Source organism: Sus scrofa, chromosome 2, assembly GCF_054392235.1.
Source record: "Sus scrofa isolate SSC_HxYL_T2T_F1_AM1 chromosome 2, Sscrofa_HxYL_maternal_Yorkshire_Landrace_v2.0, whole genome shotgun sequence".
In the NCBI taxonomy this organism is placed as follows: domain Eukaryota; kingdom Metazoa; phylum Chordata; class Mammalia; order Artiodactyla; family Suidae; genus Sus; species Sus scrofa.
In genome coordinates, this window is record NC_139384.1 from 9,531,745 (window position 1) to 9,551,490 (window position 19,746).

The 19,746-nt window shown below is 54.2% G+C and overlaps 3 protein-coding genes across 26 annotated transcripts in view; 2 read left to right on the plus strand and 1 right to left on the minus strand.

Moving 5' to 3' along the window:
- Positions 1–312: 312 nt before the first annotated feature.
- On the plus strand, positions 313–3,132 carry FTH1 (ferritin heavy chain 1). Of its 2 annotated transcripts, NM_213975.1 has the most exon segments (5): positions 335–413; positions 481–619; positions 2,126–2,272; positions 2,586–2,711; positions 2,810–3,131. In NM_213975.1, coding segments are annotated over 4 exon segments (546 nt in total). In that variant the 5' UTR covers positions 335–413; positions 481–505; the 3' UTR covers positions 2,969–3,131.
- Positions 3,133–3,234: 102 nt separating this feature from the next.
- On the minus strand, positions 3,235–18,608 carry BEST1 (bestrophin 1). 23 transcript variants are annotated; one of them, XM_085010924.1, is made up of 12 exons: positions 15,123–15,321; positions 14,912–15,025; positions 13,723–13,910; positions 11,012–11,106; positions 10,303–10,536; positions 9,775–9,929; positions 9,304–9,381; positions 8,312–8,464; positions 8,006–8,086; positions 7,297–7,448; positions 4,688–5,314; positions 3,235–3,596 (listed from the first exon to the last, which is right to left on the minus strand). In XM_085010924.1, exons 3-12 carry the CDS (start codon positions 13,872–13,874, stop codon positions 3,578–3,580), a joined length of 1,746 nt encoding a protein of 581 aa, XP_084867050.1. In that variant the 5' UTR covers positions 13,875–13,910; positions 14,912–15,025; positions 15,123–15,321; the 3' UTR covers positions 3,235–3,577. The 23 variants fall into 23 exon arrangements, 18 of the variants coding, with proteins under 18 accessions (XP_084867050.1, XP_084867048.1, XP_084867049.1 ...); XR_014836921.1 differs by lacking the exons at positions 14,912–15,025; positions 15,123–15,321 and adding an exon at positions 18,432–18,600 and having other exon boundaries at positions 7,297–7,429; XR_014836920.1 differs by having other exon boundaries at positions 7,297–7,429; positions 14,553–15,321.
- Positions 15,942–19,746, plus strand: part of RAB3IL1 (RAB3A interacting protein like 1) — a 49,778-nt gene continuing 45,973 nt past the window's right edge. Inside the window, exon 1 of the mRNA XM_085010941.1 lies at positions 15,942–19,243. The gene's annotated coding sequence lies outside the window, so the exon portion shown is untranslated. The remainder of the gene's footprint in view (positions 19,244–19,746) is intronic.

The following is a 19,746-nucleotide window of genomic DNA, read 5'->3' on the forward strand; positions in this document are numbered from 1 at the left end:
CAGGCTGTCAGAGCCCCGAGAGTCATAGAATCACAGCCCCGAGCTGGACTTCCTGCCCTTGCTCAGGTCGTCTCTCTCATCCCACGAAACGCACCCCAAGGCGTCTGCGCGGGACGGGGTTCCAAGACTCCCAGGCTTCGCCACCCCACCTCTTCCCTCCCCTCCCCCACCATCCCAGCGCGCCTCCCCCCCACCCCCGCCCGCACCCACCGGAAGGGGCGGGGCTCCGCGCGGCGGGCAGGCGGCGTGATTGGCCGCGGCGGGGCGGACGGCCGATGCCGATATAAGAGCCGGGCCAGCGCTACCTGCGCCACAGTCTTCGCGGAGAGTCGCTGCGGTTTCCTGCTTCAACAGTGCTTGGACGGAACCCGGCGCTCGTCACCCGCCCCGGCCGGCCGCTCAGAGCCAGCCTTCGCCACCTCTTCACAGCGCCCTCGGACCGCCCCAAGGCCACCGCCACCGCTCCCGCGCCGCTGCCGCCACCACCGCTCCTCAGCCTCCCGCCATGACGACCTCGTGCTCCTCGCAGGTGCGCCAGAACTACCACCAGGACTCGGAGGCGGCCATCAACCGCCAGATCAACCTGGAGCTCTATGCCTCCTACGTCTACCTGTCCATGGTAAGCGCAGGCTTGGCCGGCGGGGGGCGGGCTCGGCCTCGGAGGCGGTGGGGCGGGGGTGTGGCTAGCGGGCGGGGCCTCCCGCCTCCCGCCTCTGCGCGGTTCTGGAAAATGGAGGCTGCTCCGGGTCCCCCAGGACTTCGCAGAAATTCCGAGGAGTCGGCCCTTTCCGACTGACCCCTGGGAGTGCCCCTTTGTAGGCCGACTGCCTCTGCCCGCCCAACCACCCCCCCCCTTCTTTTCCTTGCCGCGCTTGCTGCCAGTACCATCCTGCAGTTAGGAAGGTGGATTTTCGCATTTCCATTCCGTCCTCTGCATCCGATCACGTGATCCTGGGCGGAGGCGAAGAGGTCCCGCTCCCATCCCCCAGAATACGGCGGAGCCTGCTGGGTAATGGTGTCGAATAGCAGCTCTGGGGGCTGGTGTGAAGTGCTTTATCTCCAGTGGGCTGACCACCCGAACAGCCGTCTCCACCCGTTTGCTCTGCTTATCGCCAAGTCCCACTTGAATTGAAGCACATCTCTAGAAATCTCTCCTTCCGCCACAGTTGTCTTAGTCACCCGTCCTTGCGCCTGACTACCTCCTCCTTTATTCTTTTTGTCTAAAGGTTGGGGCCTAATCGAACCCTTCGTTCTTGGATAAAGTCCATCCACAGTTACAGGGCCGGCATTTTTTCCATAGAGGGGTCAGTTTTCCAAATTCCTGGTTTTAGGCGGTGTGGTGGGAGTTGTAGAATTGTCTGACCATTACGTAAACCATCCAAGAATAGGCAGGTACCAGATGGGTTTGGAACTGGCCTGGATTTCTATGACTGCCCTTCCATTTCAGGAACACCCAGCAAGGGTCTAAAAGAACCCAGTTTTGCTTTCTACTGTTATGCCTTTATATACATTGTTGCCCACAGCCGTCTACTTCCCTAGTGGGGTACTTTTAGAAATGCATCGGTCTGGCTGTAAGCTGGCAAGTTCATGTTTTAAGATGGATTAATCAAGGAGGGAGAAGGAGGAAGCACTAATAGTGCAGAGTAAATACTCCACTTTCTTCGACCAGATGTGACACTGGCTGTAAGAATTTAACTTTGGAGTTCCTGCTGTGGCGCGATGGGGTTGGCGGTGTGTCTGGAGCGTTGGGACTTAGGTTCCATCCCTGGCCTGGCACAGTGGTTTTAGGGATCCAGCACTGCCACAACTCTCATGAGGGTCACAGCTGTGGCTCCCATCTGATCTCTGGCCCGGGAACTCCCTCAGACCAGAGGCGGCCAAAAAAGAAAAAAGAACTTTGCTCTAACACAGATCCTTAGGATGTTCCATGGTGGTGGCAAGTCCTGTGATATTCTAAATGCTCCTTGTAAACATTTTTCATTTTTGCCCTTAGGAGTGAGAACTAATGACTGTTTAGTTCGATGCAGCAACGCAGCCTGCTCTGATCTCCTTAGACCCAGACCCCTTCTTGCTGGGCTTTGAGAAAGGAAGCCTAGGCTCACAGACTCCTGTTTTCACTTTTCAGTCATACTATTTTGACCGCGATGATGTGGCTTTGAAGAACTTTGCCAAATACTTTCTTCACCAATCTCATGAGGAGAGGGAACATGCTGAGAAACTGATGAAGCTGCAGAACCAACGAGGTGGCCGAATCTTCCTTCAGGATATCAAGGTGAACAAAAGATTCCAGGGTTGTCGTGCCTGATGTGTCTGGCGCTCCTCAGGTGGCAGAAGGCACAGACCTGAGCAGTTGCTCTTATCAGACGCAGATACGTTGGGCTTGTGGCTTGTGGCTTTTGTGCTGTTGTGGGCCTATCGTCTAAAGTGGGCAGATGGTAACGGGCAAGGATAGTAAAATAGAAACTGTTGTCGGGGAAGCTTGGATATTCCTTTCGCCAAGCACAGTGCTTACACGTTAGGTGCTTGCTGACTTGGGTTTAAAGGTAGAGGCTGCAGGTGCATTGACTTGGCTCCTTCTCGTTCAGAAACCGGAGCGCGATGACTGGGAGAATGGGCTGACTGCCATGGAATGTGCGCTGCACTTGGAAAAAAACGTGAATCAGTCCCTGCTGGAACTGCACAAACTGGCCACTGACAAAAATGACCCCCACGTGAGTATTGAGGCAACCTGGGAGGAGGAGGAGGAAGTCATTTACCTCGGGGCCTGGGAAGGCTCGCCAGTAACTCTCTTCCCCGTTGTCTTTTCCAGTTGTGTGACTTCATTGAGACGCATTACCTGGATGAGCAGGTGAAAGCCATCAAAGAATTGGGTGACCACATTACCAACTTGCACAGGATGGGGGCCCCCGAGTATGGCATGGCCGAGTATCTCTTTGACAAGCACACCCTGGGGAGCAGTGAGAGCTAAGCCCTAAGCTGGCCTCCCGGAGACACGGGGTGACCCCCCCGGTCACCAAAGCAGTACATGCATGTTTCGGGTTACCGTCACCTTTTCTATAAGTCCTACCAGAACATCTACTTCAGTTCTTTCCTTAGTGTACCATTCCTTCAAATAAAGTAATTTGGTACCCAGCTGTTGTCTGAGTTCTTGGGATTGGCTAGAAATGTACCTAGGCCATCACTGGTAAATTCGTAAGTGCCATGGTTCAGTCACAAACAAAATGAAACGCTTAGGAGGATTTGTATCTATTTACTAAATTCCTTAGTTTGGGAAAGACACCAAGGCTTGGGTGTGTTGGATTCAGACAGGATTTTAAGCACTCCTGGTTCTGAATTAGGTATTTGGTGTTACATGTTTCCAGCAGTTCTGCCTTTAAAAATTTATATGTACAAAAGGCATTTTAAAGCTTCAAGCAGTCTTGAAACTACTGATTTTTGTTCTCTGCGAAGCTGTTTGGTTCAGGCTGACAGGAACGTGTTCTTCAGTGTGGACAGCCACATGGCTATGACTGGATCAGTGTCCTGGTGTACACGCAGGTGGGACCAGGCCGGTGAAGCATCCCCCTTGGGAAACGGGCTAGGAGTGTGCTTCATCCCTAGTGAGAATTCAAGAAAATTGACATGAGCATGGAAAGGTAGCTTTGTTTCAATATAAAAACTTGCAGTAGGAGGGCAGAGGTGGAGGCATCTTGAGTATTAACCAGAGTGGTGGTGGGAGCCTACAGAGCCATCTGTGGCCTTGTCCACGGATACCTAATAGCCTCTCCTAACCCAGCCAGTGTCCAGCCCTAGAAGCACGACAGGTGGTGGGTTTGTTTCAGTTTTCAATACAAAGCTGTGCATTCTGACCAGAGAATGAAAGGATCTAGAAATAGCAAGTTACACTTCCTCCCACATGACTGGGGGTGAGGGTAGGGCTAAGAAAAAAGAACTTCGCTTTGCGCTAACACAGTTCCTTAGAATGTTCCATGGTGGAGGCATTTCCACATGGGCCACCCCAAGAACCTCAAGGGGGCCAGGCTGGACTCACACATTGCATGAGTGTCCAGGGAACCTGCAACAAGGGGAAACGTGGTGGTACTGTCACAGCTTTGGATTGACCTCAAGGAAGCACGAAGAGCTCACTTAAATTCAGAAGTCTTTTTGGTGAGGTCTCAAAAGCAGTAACATACCCCCAAGAGACCTGGATGCCTCCACCCTACCTTGGGCCAGTTCCCAGGGGTGTGGTGGCCTCTGCAGGAGTGCCGGTGGTTGTTGGGGAGGGCTCACATGCAACCCCCCAGCTAGGCCTGGCCAGCAAGTTGAGTTCTTGGGCTACAGCCGGGAGCCCTCAATTCTGCCCATGTTCCTGTGTCTTTCCCCCCTACTTTAAGTGAGCTGGGTCCACTTAAAATCCTGCCAATCTAAGCCTGGCCTGGTGGCCCTTCAGCTGCATTCCTGTCAGTGCAGCCTCTCATCATCCCAGCGAAGGCCTGGTGATGTCAGGATCCTGGGTGAGATGAGCCACAGTCCCCAGCGCTTCCCTGGGGCCCTTGCTGTGTGGCAGCCAGGTGTGTGCCCCAAGCCGGTGCTGGGCATAGGTCCCTAGCAGCTGCAGGACCACAGGAAGATCGTGGAAGAAAGGCAGGCTTCCCACCCATGGTGAACCCCGGGGGTTCAGTGACCTGGGTTCAGGGAGAGGACAGACCTGTTTTCCAAGGCCCAGTAGGGATCCCGGTGGTCTTTGAGTATAGCGTGTATGCCCATCGGTGGCTCCAAATTCGGTTCTTTGAGATGTTCGGGGGCCTCCGACAGATCGGCCAGGTTAAACTCCACCGTCTTCCTCCTCACGTGACTCCCTTGCAGGGGCTCCGCCGAGGCCTCGGCGCTCTCTGGGAGCAACTCGAAACTCTTCTTGATGCTGGGAGTCGCAGGCTGAAGGCTCTGGTCTTTGGCAGCCTCATCTATGCCCGAGACTCTGCGAAGACCTAAGGGCGCTGATTCTTCGGGTGGGAAGACCATAGGGGTGTGGCCGAGGGGTGTCTGTGGGGCGCTGTGGTAACCCGGCCTCCCACACAGGGCAGCGGACTTGAAGCCACCCTCCCTCCAGGCCTTGCTGTCTTCCTGGTCGCTAGAGTCCAGCCTGGCCCCCCTGAGGTTCTTGGGGTGGCCCTCGTGGAAATGGCCTTCTTTCTTGGGCCACAGGAGTTTCGTCTTTGAGTTTGTCCTGGGGGGCTGGTGGTCACTGGATTGCAGCCCCAGGAAGTGGCCAAGGATGCCGGTGTGCGCCTCCTCCTCCTCCTCCGGCTGGAACTCCATGTCCTCCTTACCCAGACTGGAAAGAAGCCAGGGGGTGAGTGGAGGGACAAAGGCCCAAGGCCTGACTCGACTTTCTTTGACCCCTTCTCATACTCTGCACCGTGCATGCAGAGTTGGGGCCTTGGGTTGCATTCCCACACTGAATTGCGTGTTTTGCGGGGACAAGGCCTCTGTGTTATTCTTCTGTTACCCACCCTCCCCAGCTGCTGGAGGACACACCATGGAGACTCAGAGGCGACCTCCAGAAATGTTTCTTTTTCTTTTTGTCTTTTTAGGGCCACTCCCGTGGCAATATGGAGGTTCCCAGGCTAGGGGTCTTAATCGGAGCCTTAGCCACCGGCCTACGCCAGAGCCACAGCAACACCAGATCCGAGCCACGTCTGCAACCTACACCACAGCTCACGGCAACGCCGGATCCCCAACCCACTGAGCAAGACCAGGGATCGAACCCACAACCTCATGGTTCCTAGTCGGATTCCTTTCTGCTGTGCCATGACAGGAAGTCTCAGAAATGTTTCTGGCCCAAGCAGGCCCCCATCCTGACCCTCTGGTCATTTTTCCGAACCCTCCTCATACCAACGAGAGACTTGAGCTAATTCTAATTACAGCTTAAAAGGATGGTCGTTTCTTAGGACAGTGCTTTTAATACTCTGGAAGAAAACCTTGATGATATGGTGTCCTGACATGCAGCAAACACTCTCCAAAAGTCCGCTCTACTCTGCCATCCCGGGGAGAGAGAGAACTATCTGGGATGACCCTTTAGCCCACGGCAGCCCAGCTACAGCCCAAAAGAGATTCTGACTAAATCAGGGAAATCGGACCCATGTGCAGAAAAGTTTGGCTGCTGTGGGTGACCTGAGGCTGATACTCTGTAGCCCCGAGTTACCCTTTTTTTTTTTTTTTTTTTTTTAGGGCTGCACTCAGGGCATATGGAAGTTCCCAGGCTAGGAGTCCAGTTGGAGCTGAGCTGCCAGCCTACACCACAGCCACAGCAATGCCAGATCTGAGCTGTGTCTGTGATCTACACTGCAGCCACACCAGATCCTTAACCCACTGAGCAAGACCAAGGGATCAAACCTGTGTCCTCATGGGTACTTGTTGGGTTCTTAACCCACCGAGCCACAACAGGAACTCCACACCAAGTCTACTTGGAATGCAGCTATGATGGCCCAGCCCCCTGCTTGTTCCCTTACCCTGGGAATTCCATTTTCACTCCCCATTCAAACACCTCAGCTTGTCAGAAAACAAAGTTCTTTCTTTTTTTTTTTTTTTGTCTTTTGTCTTTTTTAGGGCCACACCCGCAGCATATGGAGGTTCCCAGGCTAGGGGTCAAATCAGAGCTACAGCTGCTGGCCTACACCAGAGCCACGGCAACACCAGATCCAAGCCGCATCTTCGACCTACACTGCAGCTCATGGCAATGCAGGATCCTTAGCCCACTGAGCGAGGCCAGGGATTGAACCCGCAACCTCGTGGTTCCTAGTTGGATTCATTTCCACTGCACCATGACGGGAACTCCAGAAAAAAGTTTCTCAACCCGAGACAGGAACCAGACCCTGACAGCCCAGCTGCATCATCTAGTCACTGACTGCCCTTGAGTAAGTCCCTTCGCTCTCTGAGCCTCAGTTTCCAACTCTGGACATGGGCAATTTAGACTGGAGTCACCTAAGGGCCCTCAGAGCTTTTAGAGTCCTTACCCAGTGCAGTGTGGTGTTGGGACCAGACATACCTGGTCCACCTGTGCTGGTTGCTAGCTATGTGACCTTGGGCGCCGACTTGACCTCTCTGAACCTGGACTTAATTATCTGAAAACTGGCGATAACAAATCAAAGTTGTTGGAACAGAAAAAAAAATTAGATAATGTATATAAAGAGCTTAGTATAATGCCCTGCACTTAGTAGGCATCCAGATGCATTAACCAGAGCTATTCTAGTACTTAGGCAGGCCCTGGCACTTGGGGTCCTCTACCCACTGAAGTGGCTCCCTGGCACTTCCCACCTGATATTGAAGGTGGAGCCGAAAAAGGAGGGTCGGCGAGACTGGGCAGAAGCAGCTGTGTAGGGGGGATGTGGTTCTGGATCATTCCAGTACATATCTCGCTCCATGGGTGGCAGGTCCTGGTGCATCTCATCTACAGCCAACAGGGACACCTGGTCATTGGCGACAGAAGGAGACGTCCGACAGAGAGGTCAGCCCGATCAAGACCGTGACTTTGCCAGGCGGCTGGTAAAGGTGACTTTTCTCTCTGGGCCTCAGATTCCCTTCTTCTTCTCCTTTTTTTTTTTTTTTTTTTTTTTCTTGTCTCTTTTTCTTTCTAGGGCTGCACCCGCAGCATATGGAGGTTCCCAGGCTATGGGGTCCAACTGGAGCTATAGCCGCCTGCCTGCACCAGAGCCACAGCAACGCCAGATCTGAGCCGTGTCTGCAACCTACACCACAGCTCACAGCAACGCTGGATCCTTAACCCACTGAGCGAGGCCAGGGATCAAACCCGTGTCTTCACGGATGCTAGTCGGGTTTGTTAACCACTGAGCCATGACGGTAACTCCAGATTTCCTTCTTTTGAAATGGAGAGACTGGTGCTCCCCGTAGCCTCAAATGTCAGGCTGAGAGTCCTATGAGTGAATGGCTGGGGGCCAGTTCACTGTGGGGCCTGGGTCTAGTGTGGGGAGGGGGCTGCGGGACAGGCTCCTTTTTCCCCTCCTACCTGCAAGCTCCTGTCGACAATCCAGTTGGTCTCAAAGTCGTCATCATCCTCTCCAAACGGGTTGATGAGCTGCTCTGCCACCTTGGGGGGAGGCGAGGCTCTGGAAACCCTCAGCTGGAACCCCTGCAGCCTCGCTCCCATCCTCCAACCTTGGCTCCTGCCACTTCCCCCCTCCCTCCGCCTCCCCCCGCCCATGATGCCCTTTCTGCCGGACTCCTGTCTCCGAAGCCACTGTGTAGGGACCCTCCTCTCCTGGCTGACCATGACCCCCTGGGCCACCACCAGCCTTGTCCCGGAGAGGCTCACCTTCAGCCAGCCGGCATAGAAGAAGAACTGCAGGAACGTGAAGAGGGGTACAACGAGGTCCATCTCATGGCCAGGGTAGGCCTTGGCTGGGTTCAGAAACTGCCTCCCAACCAGACAAGCCAGGAAGAAGCTGTATACCGCCACGGTCACCACCTGAGAGCGAAAGGAGGAGGCGACAGAAAAGGGCTGGGGGCGCTGCTGGGTGGAGACCGTGGGATCAGGAAGCTCCCTAGGCTGGGTGTATAGGCTTTGGTCTGACTTGCACACTTGTGTGACTTTGGCTCTCTGTGGTCTTCTATTTATTTATTTACTTATTTATTTTGTCATATTAGGGCTGCACCCAGAGTATATGAAAGTTCCCAGGCTAGGGGTCCAGATGAAGCTATAGCCCCTGGTCTACACTGCAGCCACAGCAACGCCAGATCCAAGCCGCATCTTCGACCTACACCACAGCTCATGGCAATGCTGGATCCTTAACCCACTGAGTGAGGCCAGGGATCGAACCTGCATCCTCATGGATCCTAGTCAGGCTTGTTACCACTGTTCTCTTCACTAATTTTTTTTTTTTTTTTTTTTTTTTTTGGCTTTCTACGGCCGCATCCAGAGCATAGGGAAGTTCCCAGGCTAGGGGTCAGATCAGAGCTGCAGCTGCCGGCCATTGCCACAGCCACAGCAACATGGGATCCTTCACCCACTGAGCAAGGCCAGGGATCAAACATGTGTCCTCATGGATGCTAGTCAGATTCCTTTCCGCTGAACCACAACAGGAATTCCTGTGGTCTCCTCTTTAAAATGCAGATAATCACGCTACCTCCACTAGGGGCCTGGACCCTTTGAACTTGGCACTAGAGAGAACCGGCAAAGTCTAGACCAGACTCCCAGGGTGAGCCTCTTCTTCAGCCCCTAAGTGAGCCCTTCCCATTATAGGCCGCTTTCTGAGTCCTCCTAGTCTCAGTTTCCTGCAGGGGCAGCTTCATCAGCCTAGGCCTCACCTGAGTGTACACCAGCGGGACACTGATCCAGTCGTAGGCATACAGGTGTCCACACTGAGTACGCAAGGTGTTCATTTCCTGGGGAGGCAGGAGGAGGGTTGGGGTTTTAACCACCACCTGTTCTCCCAGGCTCAGCCCCTAGCTCCTCCCCAGATCCCAGGGTCTGGCGCTCATGGTCCAGCCCTGGCTGTGTGGTCACGAGCAGCTCACTTAACCTCTCTGTGCCTCAGCCTCCTAGTCTATCCAAAAGGAACCAGGATCTCAGAGGCTCACTTTAGAGAGGGCATGGGAGGGAAATTGGAATGGGGCCACCTTGGGCTGTGGAATCCTGTTGGAAAAGATCCTACAGTCCCATGGCAGACTCTGGGGAGACCCTCAGGGGCCCAAGCCTTCTCTTTGTAGGAAATGTGTCCCGCGTGGGGCACGACCCAAGCCCGCTCTGCAGCAGCCCCAGTTGTGTAGTGGGCTCACGTCGAGCAGACTCTGGAGCAGGACAGGGTCCCGGATTCGACCCCCAATCCAGGCCTTCGTTGACAGGTTGGCAAACCACACCCAGGGCATCCAGAATGAGTTGTGTGGCAAGCTCAGTTTTTCTAAGTGCTTGTGTTCCGAGGGGGTCATAAAGCCTGCGAGGTAGAGTGGAGAAGACAGTGGGTAGCAGAACCTGCAAAAGGGGTGGCTGGCCAGGCCCTGCCGGTAGGACCCAGAGTTCAAGCGCATAGGGACCTCAGAGTCCTTTGCCATCCTTTTTCAAAAAATAATCACCAATGCGCTGCACTGGGCTGAGCCCTCACTCTTCTCTCTCATCCCTCGAGTCCTTAGCCCCATCTCAAAGCCCCATCCGCTTCAGAGCCCTGACTCCGCCCCACCCAATTCGGGGGGCGGGGCTGATTCCACCCAATCCTCAGCCCAGGGGCCTCTGGCTCCACCCATCTCCGGCTCCAACCCCGCCCCCGGCAGGCTATGGCTCCGCCCACTGCCCCGCCCAGCCCTGCCCACCTGCTTTCACCAGGTGTTGGGGACTTGGAAAGCGCTTGTAGACGGCGGCGCTGATGCTGCGCAGGATGAGCACGTTGCCCAGGTTGGCATAGCGCATGAGCGTGCGTCGCAGCAGCCGGCCTTGCTCATCCTTGCCCTCGACGAAGCATGACACCAGGTTCATGAGGCGGTCGGGCCACGGCAGGTTCTCGTACTGGTTCCACCAGCGGGTCACGACCAGCGTCACGTAGAAGCCTGGGCAGGAGGGGTGGGGGGCGAGGGGCGAAGGCCCAGGCTGTGGCCAGAGCCCAGCGAGGGCGATGCCTCGGTTTCTCCATCTTTCTAACGGGGTTGGGCCCAGCCCCGAACCTCCTGGAAGTCGCTCGGGATGGGGAGACCGTCAGAGCCTCGCTTGAAGGCAGAAGAGTTTCTTCTCTTGGCCCCCCTGCCTTTCCCAGAGATCCGCCAGACCCCTCCCCTTCTGCCCAAGGCTCTAGGGACTGCTGTACTGTCAGCGTTGCCCTCGGAAAGTGGGGTCTCAAGTGCTAACGGCGGGAAACCGTTCTTCCTAAGGTGCAGCTTCAGTCCCTCTGGCTGTAGGCTCCCCATTGCCCTGAACCACGGAGAGGCACTGACATGCCCCTGGCCTTCCCCAGCCAGCTCCTCTTGATCCGCCTGTCTGGAGCCTGGAGCAGCCACTGGACCCTGACACACGGAAGGGGGAGCTCACCCAGCACGAAGGAAATGGGGATGAGCTGAATGTAGCTGTCGCAATACAGAGTCAGCTTCTCAAAAATCACCTGCTGTTCATCCGTGAGGGCCATCCTGGGGCAGGGTTGGGGGGTGGGGTGGTTAAAGAGGTGTAGATACTGGAAGGAGATGGCTGAGGCTGGTCCCAAGTCCAGCCAGGCCCAGGTAGGAGTGTGGCAGCCCCACCTCCTCCATATCCCTGTAGCTGCCCTGCCTGCCAACCCCCCCGCCCCCTCCTGGGTCCCCATCTTTCTCCAGCAGCCTGGAAACCCCAACGGGGCCTCTGCTCTCTGCCTAGAGGAGAACCCCTCGGGAGGTTTTCTATGAGGCCGTAGGAAGGACAGTTCTGCTGAAGGAGTCAGTTTTAGGCACCAATAACCCTTTTAAAGTAAAAGACAGTTGTTTGAAAGTAGGTTGAAATAAAGAGTGTTTGTTCTTTAAAAATATGTACAGTTGGAGTTCCCGTCGTGGCGCAGTGGTTAACGAATCCCACTAGGAACCATGAGGTTGCGGGTTCGGTCCCTGCCCTTGCTCAGTGGGTTAACGATCTGGCGTTGCCGTGAGCTGTGGTGTAGGTTGCAGACGCAGCTCGGATCCCGCATTGCTGTGGCTCTGGCGTAGGCTGGTGGCTACAGCTCCGATTCGACCCCTAGCCTGGGAACCTCCATATGCTGCGGGAGCGGCCCAAGAAATAGCAACAACAACAACAAAGACAAAAAAGACCAAAAAAAAAAAAAAATATATATATATATATATGTACAGTCCTACTTACAGCACAGGGAACTATAGCCAGTCTCTTGGGATAGAACGTGATGGAAAATAATATGAGAAAAAGAATGTATATATATGTATGAATGGGTGACTTTGCCATAGAGCAGAAATTAACAGAACATTGTAAATCAACTGTACTTTAATTAAAAATATAAAAAAAATAAGAGTTCCCCTTGTGGTGCAGCAGAAATGAATCCCACTAGGAACCATAAGGTTGTGGGTTTGACCCCGGGTTTTGTTCAGTGGGTTAAGGATCTGGTGTTGGCATGAGCTATGGTATAGGTTGCAGAGGTGGCTTGGGTCTGGCGTTGCTGTGGCTGTGGCGTAGGGCCACAGCTATAGCTTCAATTTGACCCCTAGCCTGGGAAACTCCATACGCCATGGGCGCAGCCCTATAAAGCAAAAAAAAAAAAAAAAAAAAAAGAAGAAGAAAAGAAAAAAATAAAATTAAAAAAATAAAAATATGTCTGGTAGGGAGAGATGAATAGGCAGAGCACAGCAGGTTTTTAGGGCAGTGAAAATACTCTGTGTGATACTGTAACAATGGATACAAGTCATTACACATTTGTCCAAACCTACAGAATATACATGAAGGGTGAACCGTAAGGTAAACTATGGAATTTGGGTGATAATGATGTGTCCGTGAGGGTTCTTCTGTTATCACCAATGTCCCACTCTGCGGCGGGACGCTGATACCAGGAGAGACACTGTGTGTGGCGGGAAGGGGTGGTGTTTATGAGAATTCTCTGCTCCTTCTGCTCAGTTTTGCTATGAACCTAAAACTGCTCTAAAAAATAGTCAACAGCAGCTCCTGTTGTGGCTCAGTGGTAACCAACCCGACTAGTATCCATGAGGACAAAAGTTCAATCCCTGGTCTCGCTCAGTGGGTTAAGGATCCAGCGTTGCCGCGAGCTGTGGTGTAGGTCGCAGACGCGGCTCGGATCCCAAGTTGCTGTGGCTCTGGTGTAGGCTGGCAACTGCAGCTCCGATTTGAGCCCTAAGCCTGGGAACTTCCATATGTGCTAAAAAGGGTGGGGTTCTAAAAAGACCAAAACCAAAAGTCTACGGAAACTCCCTTGTGGCACAACAGGTTGAATTCAGTGTTGCTGCAGCTGTGGCACAGGGTCGATCCCTGGCCCAGGAACTTGGACAAGCTTCGAGTGCAACTTCCTCCATCATAATAAAGCCTAATTTTTAAGTATGTCAATACACTAGTAACAACCAAAGAAAATCAATGCATTTTGTTATTAGTATTATTATGAACTCAGGAATTTTAGGTATTTGATATTTTTCAATTCATTGCCATTGTTAACGCTTTTTCCATTTAAAATGTAAGCGCATATTCTGTGGTTATATCTGTTACATTTTATTGCTTAAGTAAACTTTTTTTTTTTTGCTTTTTAGGGCCACACTCACGGCATAAGGAGGTTCCCAGGCTAGGGGTCTCATTGGAGCTACAGCTGCCGGCCTATACCACAGCCACAGCAACACCAGATCCGAGCCGCATCTGCGACCTACACCTCAGCTCACGGCAGTGCCAGATCCCAACCCACTGAGCGAGGCCAGGGATCGAACCCGAAACCTCATGGGATAAACATTTTTATTGGAAAAAAAAAAAAGGACCATCTGTGCCTGTGGGACGATGTGGGGTTCAGGAAAACAGCCTGGCTGAGTGGGACCAATTAAGGCCTGAGTTCCAAGGCCCCTCTCTGGGTTGGAGGAAAGGGCGTTTGAGATGCTCCCACCTGCCCTGAGCTGCCCTCCCAGCCTGCCTCCTTTTTTCCTCCTCCCCAGCCCCCAGGCCCCAGGCCCCAAAGGCTTGGTCGCGAGCTCAGCTCAGCCTTACAGAGCTCTGTGCATTGGCCCCCTAGATGGCTGGGAGGCCCCCAGGAGCTCCTAGCCCGGCTTGTCCCCCTGTACCTGTAAATGAAGCGGATGATGTAGTAGCAGAGCAGGAAGATGAGGAACTCGCCATAGAGCAGCTTGTAGATGCTGCCTCGCCAGCACAGCAACAGGCGGGAGAAGGAGCCTAAACGGGCATTAGCCACTTGGCTTGAGTAGGTGACGGTCATGGCCAGGCACTGGGCTGCCGCAGGTGGGCTTGGGCCCTGGTGGACAGACAGAGAGGGCTACCGGTGTGGGGGTGGCCAGGAGGGAGCAGGGACCTTAATTAGAGTCTGTCCAAAACTCACGAGTGACCTTAGCTAGGACCCTTCCCTGCTCTGGGCTTCAACTCTCCCATCGGGACACTGGGAGGGAGGGACATGACCTCTGAGGAGCCAGGACATGAGCCCAGAGGCTATCCACAGCCTTGGCAAAGAAGACACAGAGAAGTCTGTGCGCTTAAATGGTATGACAAAGGCAACAACAGAAATGTCCCCAGGCTGGCCTCCATCCTGTGTTCTGAGCCCACCATATCCAATCATTCCCTTAACTTTTCAACCACCCTGGACTGAGAATTGGAAAGCGGCCTGGCCAGCCTTGGCCACCGCCCTATCCCTGGTGCCCAAGCAGAGCTTGATACATGGAGAGGTTTCCTGAATGGTGGCCCCAGGACCTTTCCACCTGCTGAACCTCCTTCCTGGAGGACGCTCTTCCTAATCTAACTCCATGGTTCACCCCCACTTCAAGTCATCTTCTGAAAGGATATGCCCACCCACCTGACCTGGAAATAACATCCTAGTACCCTGGCACTCTCTCCTCCTCCCTTGCTCAATGTTTCAGCATAGCACCCACCATGTTATACTTACAAATATATTTTGCAGGCTATCTGCTTGTTCACTGCCTATTCCCTCCTGGCAATGGAAGCCCCTGTTGTGTTCTCACATGTGCTCAGTAAAAATGGACTGAAGCAGGAGTTCCCACTGTGTTGCAATGGGATCCACAGAGTCCTGGGAGCGCTGGGACGCAGGTTCGAGCCCTAGCCCAGCAGTAGATTGAGGATCCAGCATTGCCACAGCTATGGCTTAGGTTGCAACTACAGCTTAGGTTGCCACTGCAGCTCAGATCTGATCCCTGGCCTGGGAACTCTGTGTGCCATGGGGTGCCCCCCCCCCGCCAATTTTTTTTTTTTTTTTTTTACTGAAGCAATGACTGGCACTCCCCTCACCTGCTCTGAGGCAGTCACGCTGCCTGTCTCTGTGCCCGGTTCACACTAAATTCATTCCCACTTCAGGGCCTTTACATGGATACGCAGGTGCCTGCACACCTGCTCAGGTGCTACCTGCGTGTATCCATCACGTACACAGATGCGGAGACAGTCATCCACCCTAAAGGCCCTCAGCGCTCCCAGCCCAGCCTGCTGGCTCAACCCTACTCACAGATGGGGCTCCAGGCCGGTCAGGCGATCCCACAAAAAGTCTGGCCACAGACCCTGTGGGACTCTCTGGGGTCCTGTGGCCAGTGCCCCTGCTCACTCATAGGGGCTGGCACTGCCCACGTGTATGCTAAGCAGTCACTTGACTCCCTAAGACAGGGCCTCCACAAAGGAGAGCTTGTCTTGGCCCCTCCTCATAATCTGCTCGTAAGCAGCAGGGAGGCGAGTCCAGCCGGGGCCCTCTAATTCCTTCCTGGGGGGAGCGGGGCTGAGCTGAGACCAGAGCTGGAATTGGGGGCAACCCTCAAGGCCATCCTGCCATTTCCTCTGGGTCCTAAACTCCAGAGATGGGGCCAGGGAGTGTGTGGGAGGCGGGGTATCTGTATCTGACCCCCGAGATCTTGCAGCAAGAGCTGCGGGGAAAAGGGGTGGAGCTTTGTGCCTCATCTCCCATTCCAGGAGCCATCCAGAGAGGGCGGCGTCTGCCTGGGCCCTGTGGGCTTCGGCGGCACTGTAGGAACCCCAAGGAACGCTGGACCACCGTCAGAAGTCCCGGCTTTTAGTCCTGGTTCTACCACCTGGTGTGGTGACCCTGGGTGGGCCTCTGCTCCTCTCTAGGCCTCAGTGTCCCTCTCTGAAAAGAAAGCTGTTGCTTTAGAACCCCATCACTCCAGTAAAATGACCGAATTCAGCATATACGCCCGAGGAGCTCTGATTGGCTGCTGATGACATCATAGGTTATTCGGGCTGTCATTGGCTGGCAGGGCCCAGTTCGTAGGTTGGTTCAGAGCTATGGAAGGCGAAAGGGGTCGGGGGGTGGGCTGCTGTGTGGGGGCCGGGCATGGTGTAGGATGACACAGCAGCTCTGGCGTTTGTGCCGCTGGCTCCCAGCCAGCCGGGGCAAGATGGAAATATGTGCTCAGGTTCCCAAGGGCAGCTGGTTAATATCCAGCAGCTGCTTCCATACATTTTAATACCTCCGTCCATACGTGAGAACCCTCCTAAGCCACTGAAAGCGAAGCAGCAGTAGCCCTTGGTCTTCTGTGGCCGGAAGAATGGCTTGGAATGTTTATTAAACATGCAGCTTCCCAGGATCGTTCTCCAGCGTCTGATTCTGCAACCTGAGAGATGCTGCGTTTCTAACAGCACCGTGAGGATTACAACACCGGTGGTCTTTGGACCACACTTTCCGGAAGCGCGGCTTTACAGTATGACCTTGAGCCTTAAAATAAATCCACTCCTCCCTCCCCCTCCCTTCTTCCCTCCTCCCTCTCTCCTTCAATCCCCTTTTCTACTCACCCGCCCCCACCCCCGCCCCATACTCCTTAGCATTAATAATGCTGAGATTACGGGTGATTTTCGTGAGCATCTTTTTTTTTTTTTTTTTTTGTCTTTTTGCCATTTCTTGGGCCGCTCCCGCGGCGTATGGAGGTTTCCAGGCTAGGGGTCTAATCGGAGCTGCAGCTGCCAGCCTACGCCAGAGCCACAGCAACGAGGGATCCCAGCCGCGTCTGCGACCTACACCACAGCTCACAGCAACGCCAGATCCTTAACCCACTGAGCAAGGCCAGGGATCGAACCCGCAACCTCGAGGTTCCTAGTCGGATTCTTTAACCTCTGCGCCACGACGGGAACTCTCGTCATTTTTAACTTTACAATTCGCTGCCTGGAAAAAGAGATTATTTCACAACGACCCCGGGTCCTTTTCTAATCGCAGCAAACAACCACACCCTTACTGTTATAACGGAGTCTCTTTAAGATCAGGGAATGTCTTAGGAGTTTTTGCTGCATCCCCCACTGCCTGTGCTGGGGGAGATGTTTTCCCATCGCTGTCCTCAACCGACCTGCCCCGAGCCTCAGTCTTCTCATCTGTGAAATGGAACACCCACCTCGGGACCCGGGTGAGAAGGATGGTTGGAAAAACGTTTTATTCAGCTTTCCAAACCAGAGTTCTGCCTGCTAACTTTGCCTGCTGACTTTGCCTGGGCAACATCTAGGGAGGGTGCCTCTGCCTCACTCTCCAGGTTCAACTGGTCCGGGTGGATCCCTATCACTGGTATTTTTTCAAGTTCCCCAGGTGAGTCTAGCGGACAGTGTGGGTTGAGGTCACTGCTGTGAGTTTTCCTATCCTTGCAGCCCCTCTTCCCCCACCAACCCGGACCAACACTCAAGAGAGAGCTTCCCATCTGGCAGATGATTAACAAATATATTTTAAAAATACAATCGAAACATGTCTGGTACCACGCTTGGCCTGCGGAGGCTCATTCTGTATGAGCTGGAATGAATGGACCTCCTGCCTTTGTGGAGTCAGGTTCCTGCATCCCCTGAGGTGGCCACTGGGGGGCGCCCTTGACCAGCCTGATCATTGGTCAGAGTCTGGATGGTGGAGCAGGTGCTGGATGATGGCACCATCTCCTTGACCCTGACCAGCAGCTACAGAGCCATGAGAGGGTGTGGGGAGACACTGGAGTCCTCCCTCCCTCTCCCTGATCTGCAGGTTCCTTGGCAATACCCCCGCCCCCCACGCCACATTCCCAGCAGGACCAGCTGACTGTGCAGCCCAGCCCTCCTTGCCTCCCAGATGCCCCGGCATGTCCCCAGGGATACCCCATGAGGGGCTGCTCCTGGCCCCACCCAACTGCGAAAGACAGGCACAAGCCAAAGTCTCTCCCCTTGGGTCTCAGCCATGAAAGTGTCCCCAACCAGCCCTGCGTATCTCAGGCACACAGAAAGGCCACAGCACACACGTATCGACCCAAGCCATGCTTGGACGTTTGCGCCCCAGGATGGACCTCTGCAAGGATAGGGCCAAAGCCCATCAGGGTCGGGCTCCTCTGCTTTCCATTAGCAACGTCGTCAGTCAAAAACCATTTCTGATGCCAGGGTGAGTCTAATCTGATTCTTGCCTCCAAGAATTTACCGTCGACTAAAACCCAGGGAAACATTTAACACAGAGTGGGCAAGGCCTAATATCTGTGCCAGGGAAACTTGTACAGAGATGGGAGCATTTGGGCTGGGTCTTGAAGCATGAGTAGGAGTTTGAGTTGAGAAGGGTGGAAGAGCATTACATATCAGGGGAACAGCCCATGAAAAGTCACAGAGGTCTTATTGAAGGATGGTTCAGTATGGTATTATTATCCACGTTTTCTAAAGGAGGATGCTGAGTTTCAAATCCCACCTTGTTCAAGGTAACACAGCCACCAAGGGCCAGGTCGGAACTGGAATCTGGGTCTTCTGATTCTGAATCTGTGCCTTTTCTACCACCCATCACTGCCTCTGCCATGCAGGTCAGTTTCTGAGCGTAGACTCTTACCTGTTAGGGCAGTGGTCTCTGTTGGGGTTGAAGGGATCTCCAAGGGATGGGGAATGCACAGAAGAGACTTTGACAGCAGTAGAGCCTGTGCTCCCGAGTCCCCCAGCTGAGAGCCATCTCCGGGGGCAGGCAGAGCAGAGCTGGACAGATGGGTGGAGGTTCCAGAGGCAGAATGCTATGGCCTTCTCATCTGGGATCACCATGGCAACAGGAGCATCACAGAGGGCCTGCCGCTGTGCCCTTCCAGGCCCTGCCTCAGCTGGGCAGGAAGGAGGGGATCCAGCTTGGCCAGGGGCAGTGGCAGGGGGCCCTGGGGTGGGCTAGCCAGGCCTGGATGCTTCCTCCAGGCTCTTTATAGGGCATCTGCCAGCCCACGCCCCTCTCTTGGGCCAATCACAGTCCAAACAGGGCAGAGGCCAAGAAAGAAACGAAGAGGTCCTGGCACAGCCAGACAGGGGAAGGGAGGAATAGTGCCAGCCCGGGGCCAGGAAGCAAGACAGACTACGACACCTCTACCCTGGGACCAGGCAGCTCTGATCCCTCAAGACCAAATAGACTCAACATTCAAAGAAATGAACACATGAGCTCTGGCTCCTGCAGGAAGACATCAGGGAGAGGCTGGGACACGCCCAGATTCAGCTTCATCAAACCCCATCCTGCCAATGACGATGGAATAGTGCAGAACAGGCCAGAGCCGGCCCAACCACAGACGGAAGGCACAAGGCGAGAGGATTCAGCATAGCCTTGGGGAGAACACCGGGATCCCTGAGTTACCCTGTCCCCATGGACTCCGTCCCCCAGAGGCCAGCCAGGTGAGGTACAGACTCCATCCACACCCACACCCCACCAGCTCAGGACCCGGCTAAGGGGCAGGGGAGGAGGAAGAGGAGCATCCTGGGGTAGCCCTCCCCCAGAGAACGGCCCTGGATATGAGAGGACAGGTTGCTCACCCATTCCCTGCAAGTCAGAAGCCTTAACTTTCCCCATCTGTTGAATGGGCATGTTAGCAGTTTTCCATCTGTAAACAAGGAAACTGAGGTTTAGAGGCAGAAGTTCACTTGCCTCGAGTCACAGAGAATTGGTGTGGACCTGGGAAGTATAAGCGGGCCCCTGTCTAGGTCAGAGCATCATGCCTCTTTACTCTTCCAGGAGGTTCTTGTGGCTCAGTCTCACAGGCAAGCCCTCAATGCTGGCTGAGCTTGGCACTGCGCTGGGCATTGTGGGAGGAAAAGGAGAGAAAGAGTGGTTTCTCCCATGTCTTGAGCACTTACTGGGTGCCTAGCAGTGCACAAATCACTTTTTAGAAATGATCTTA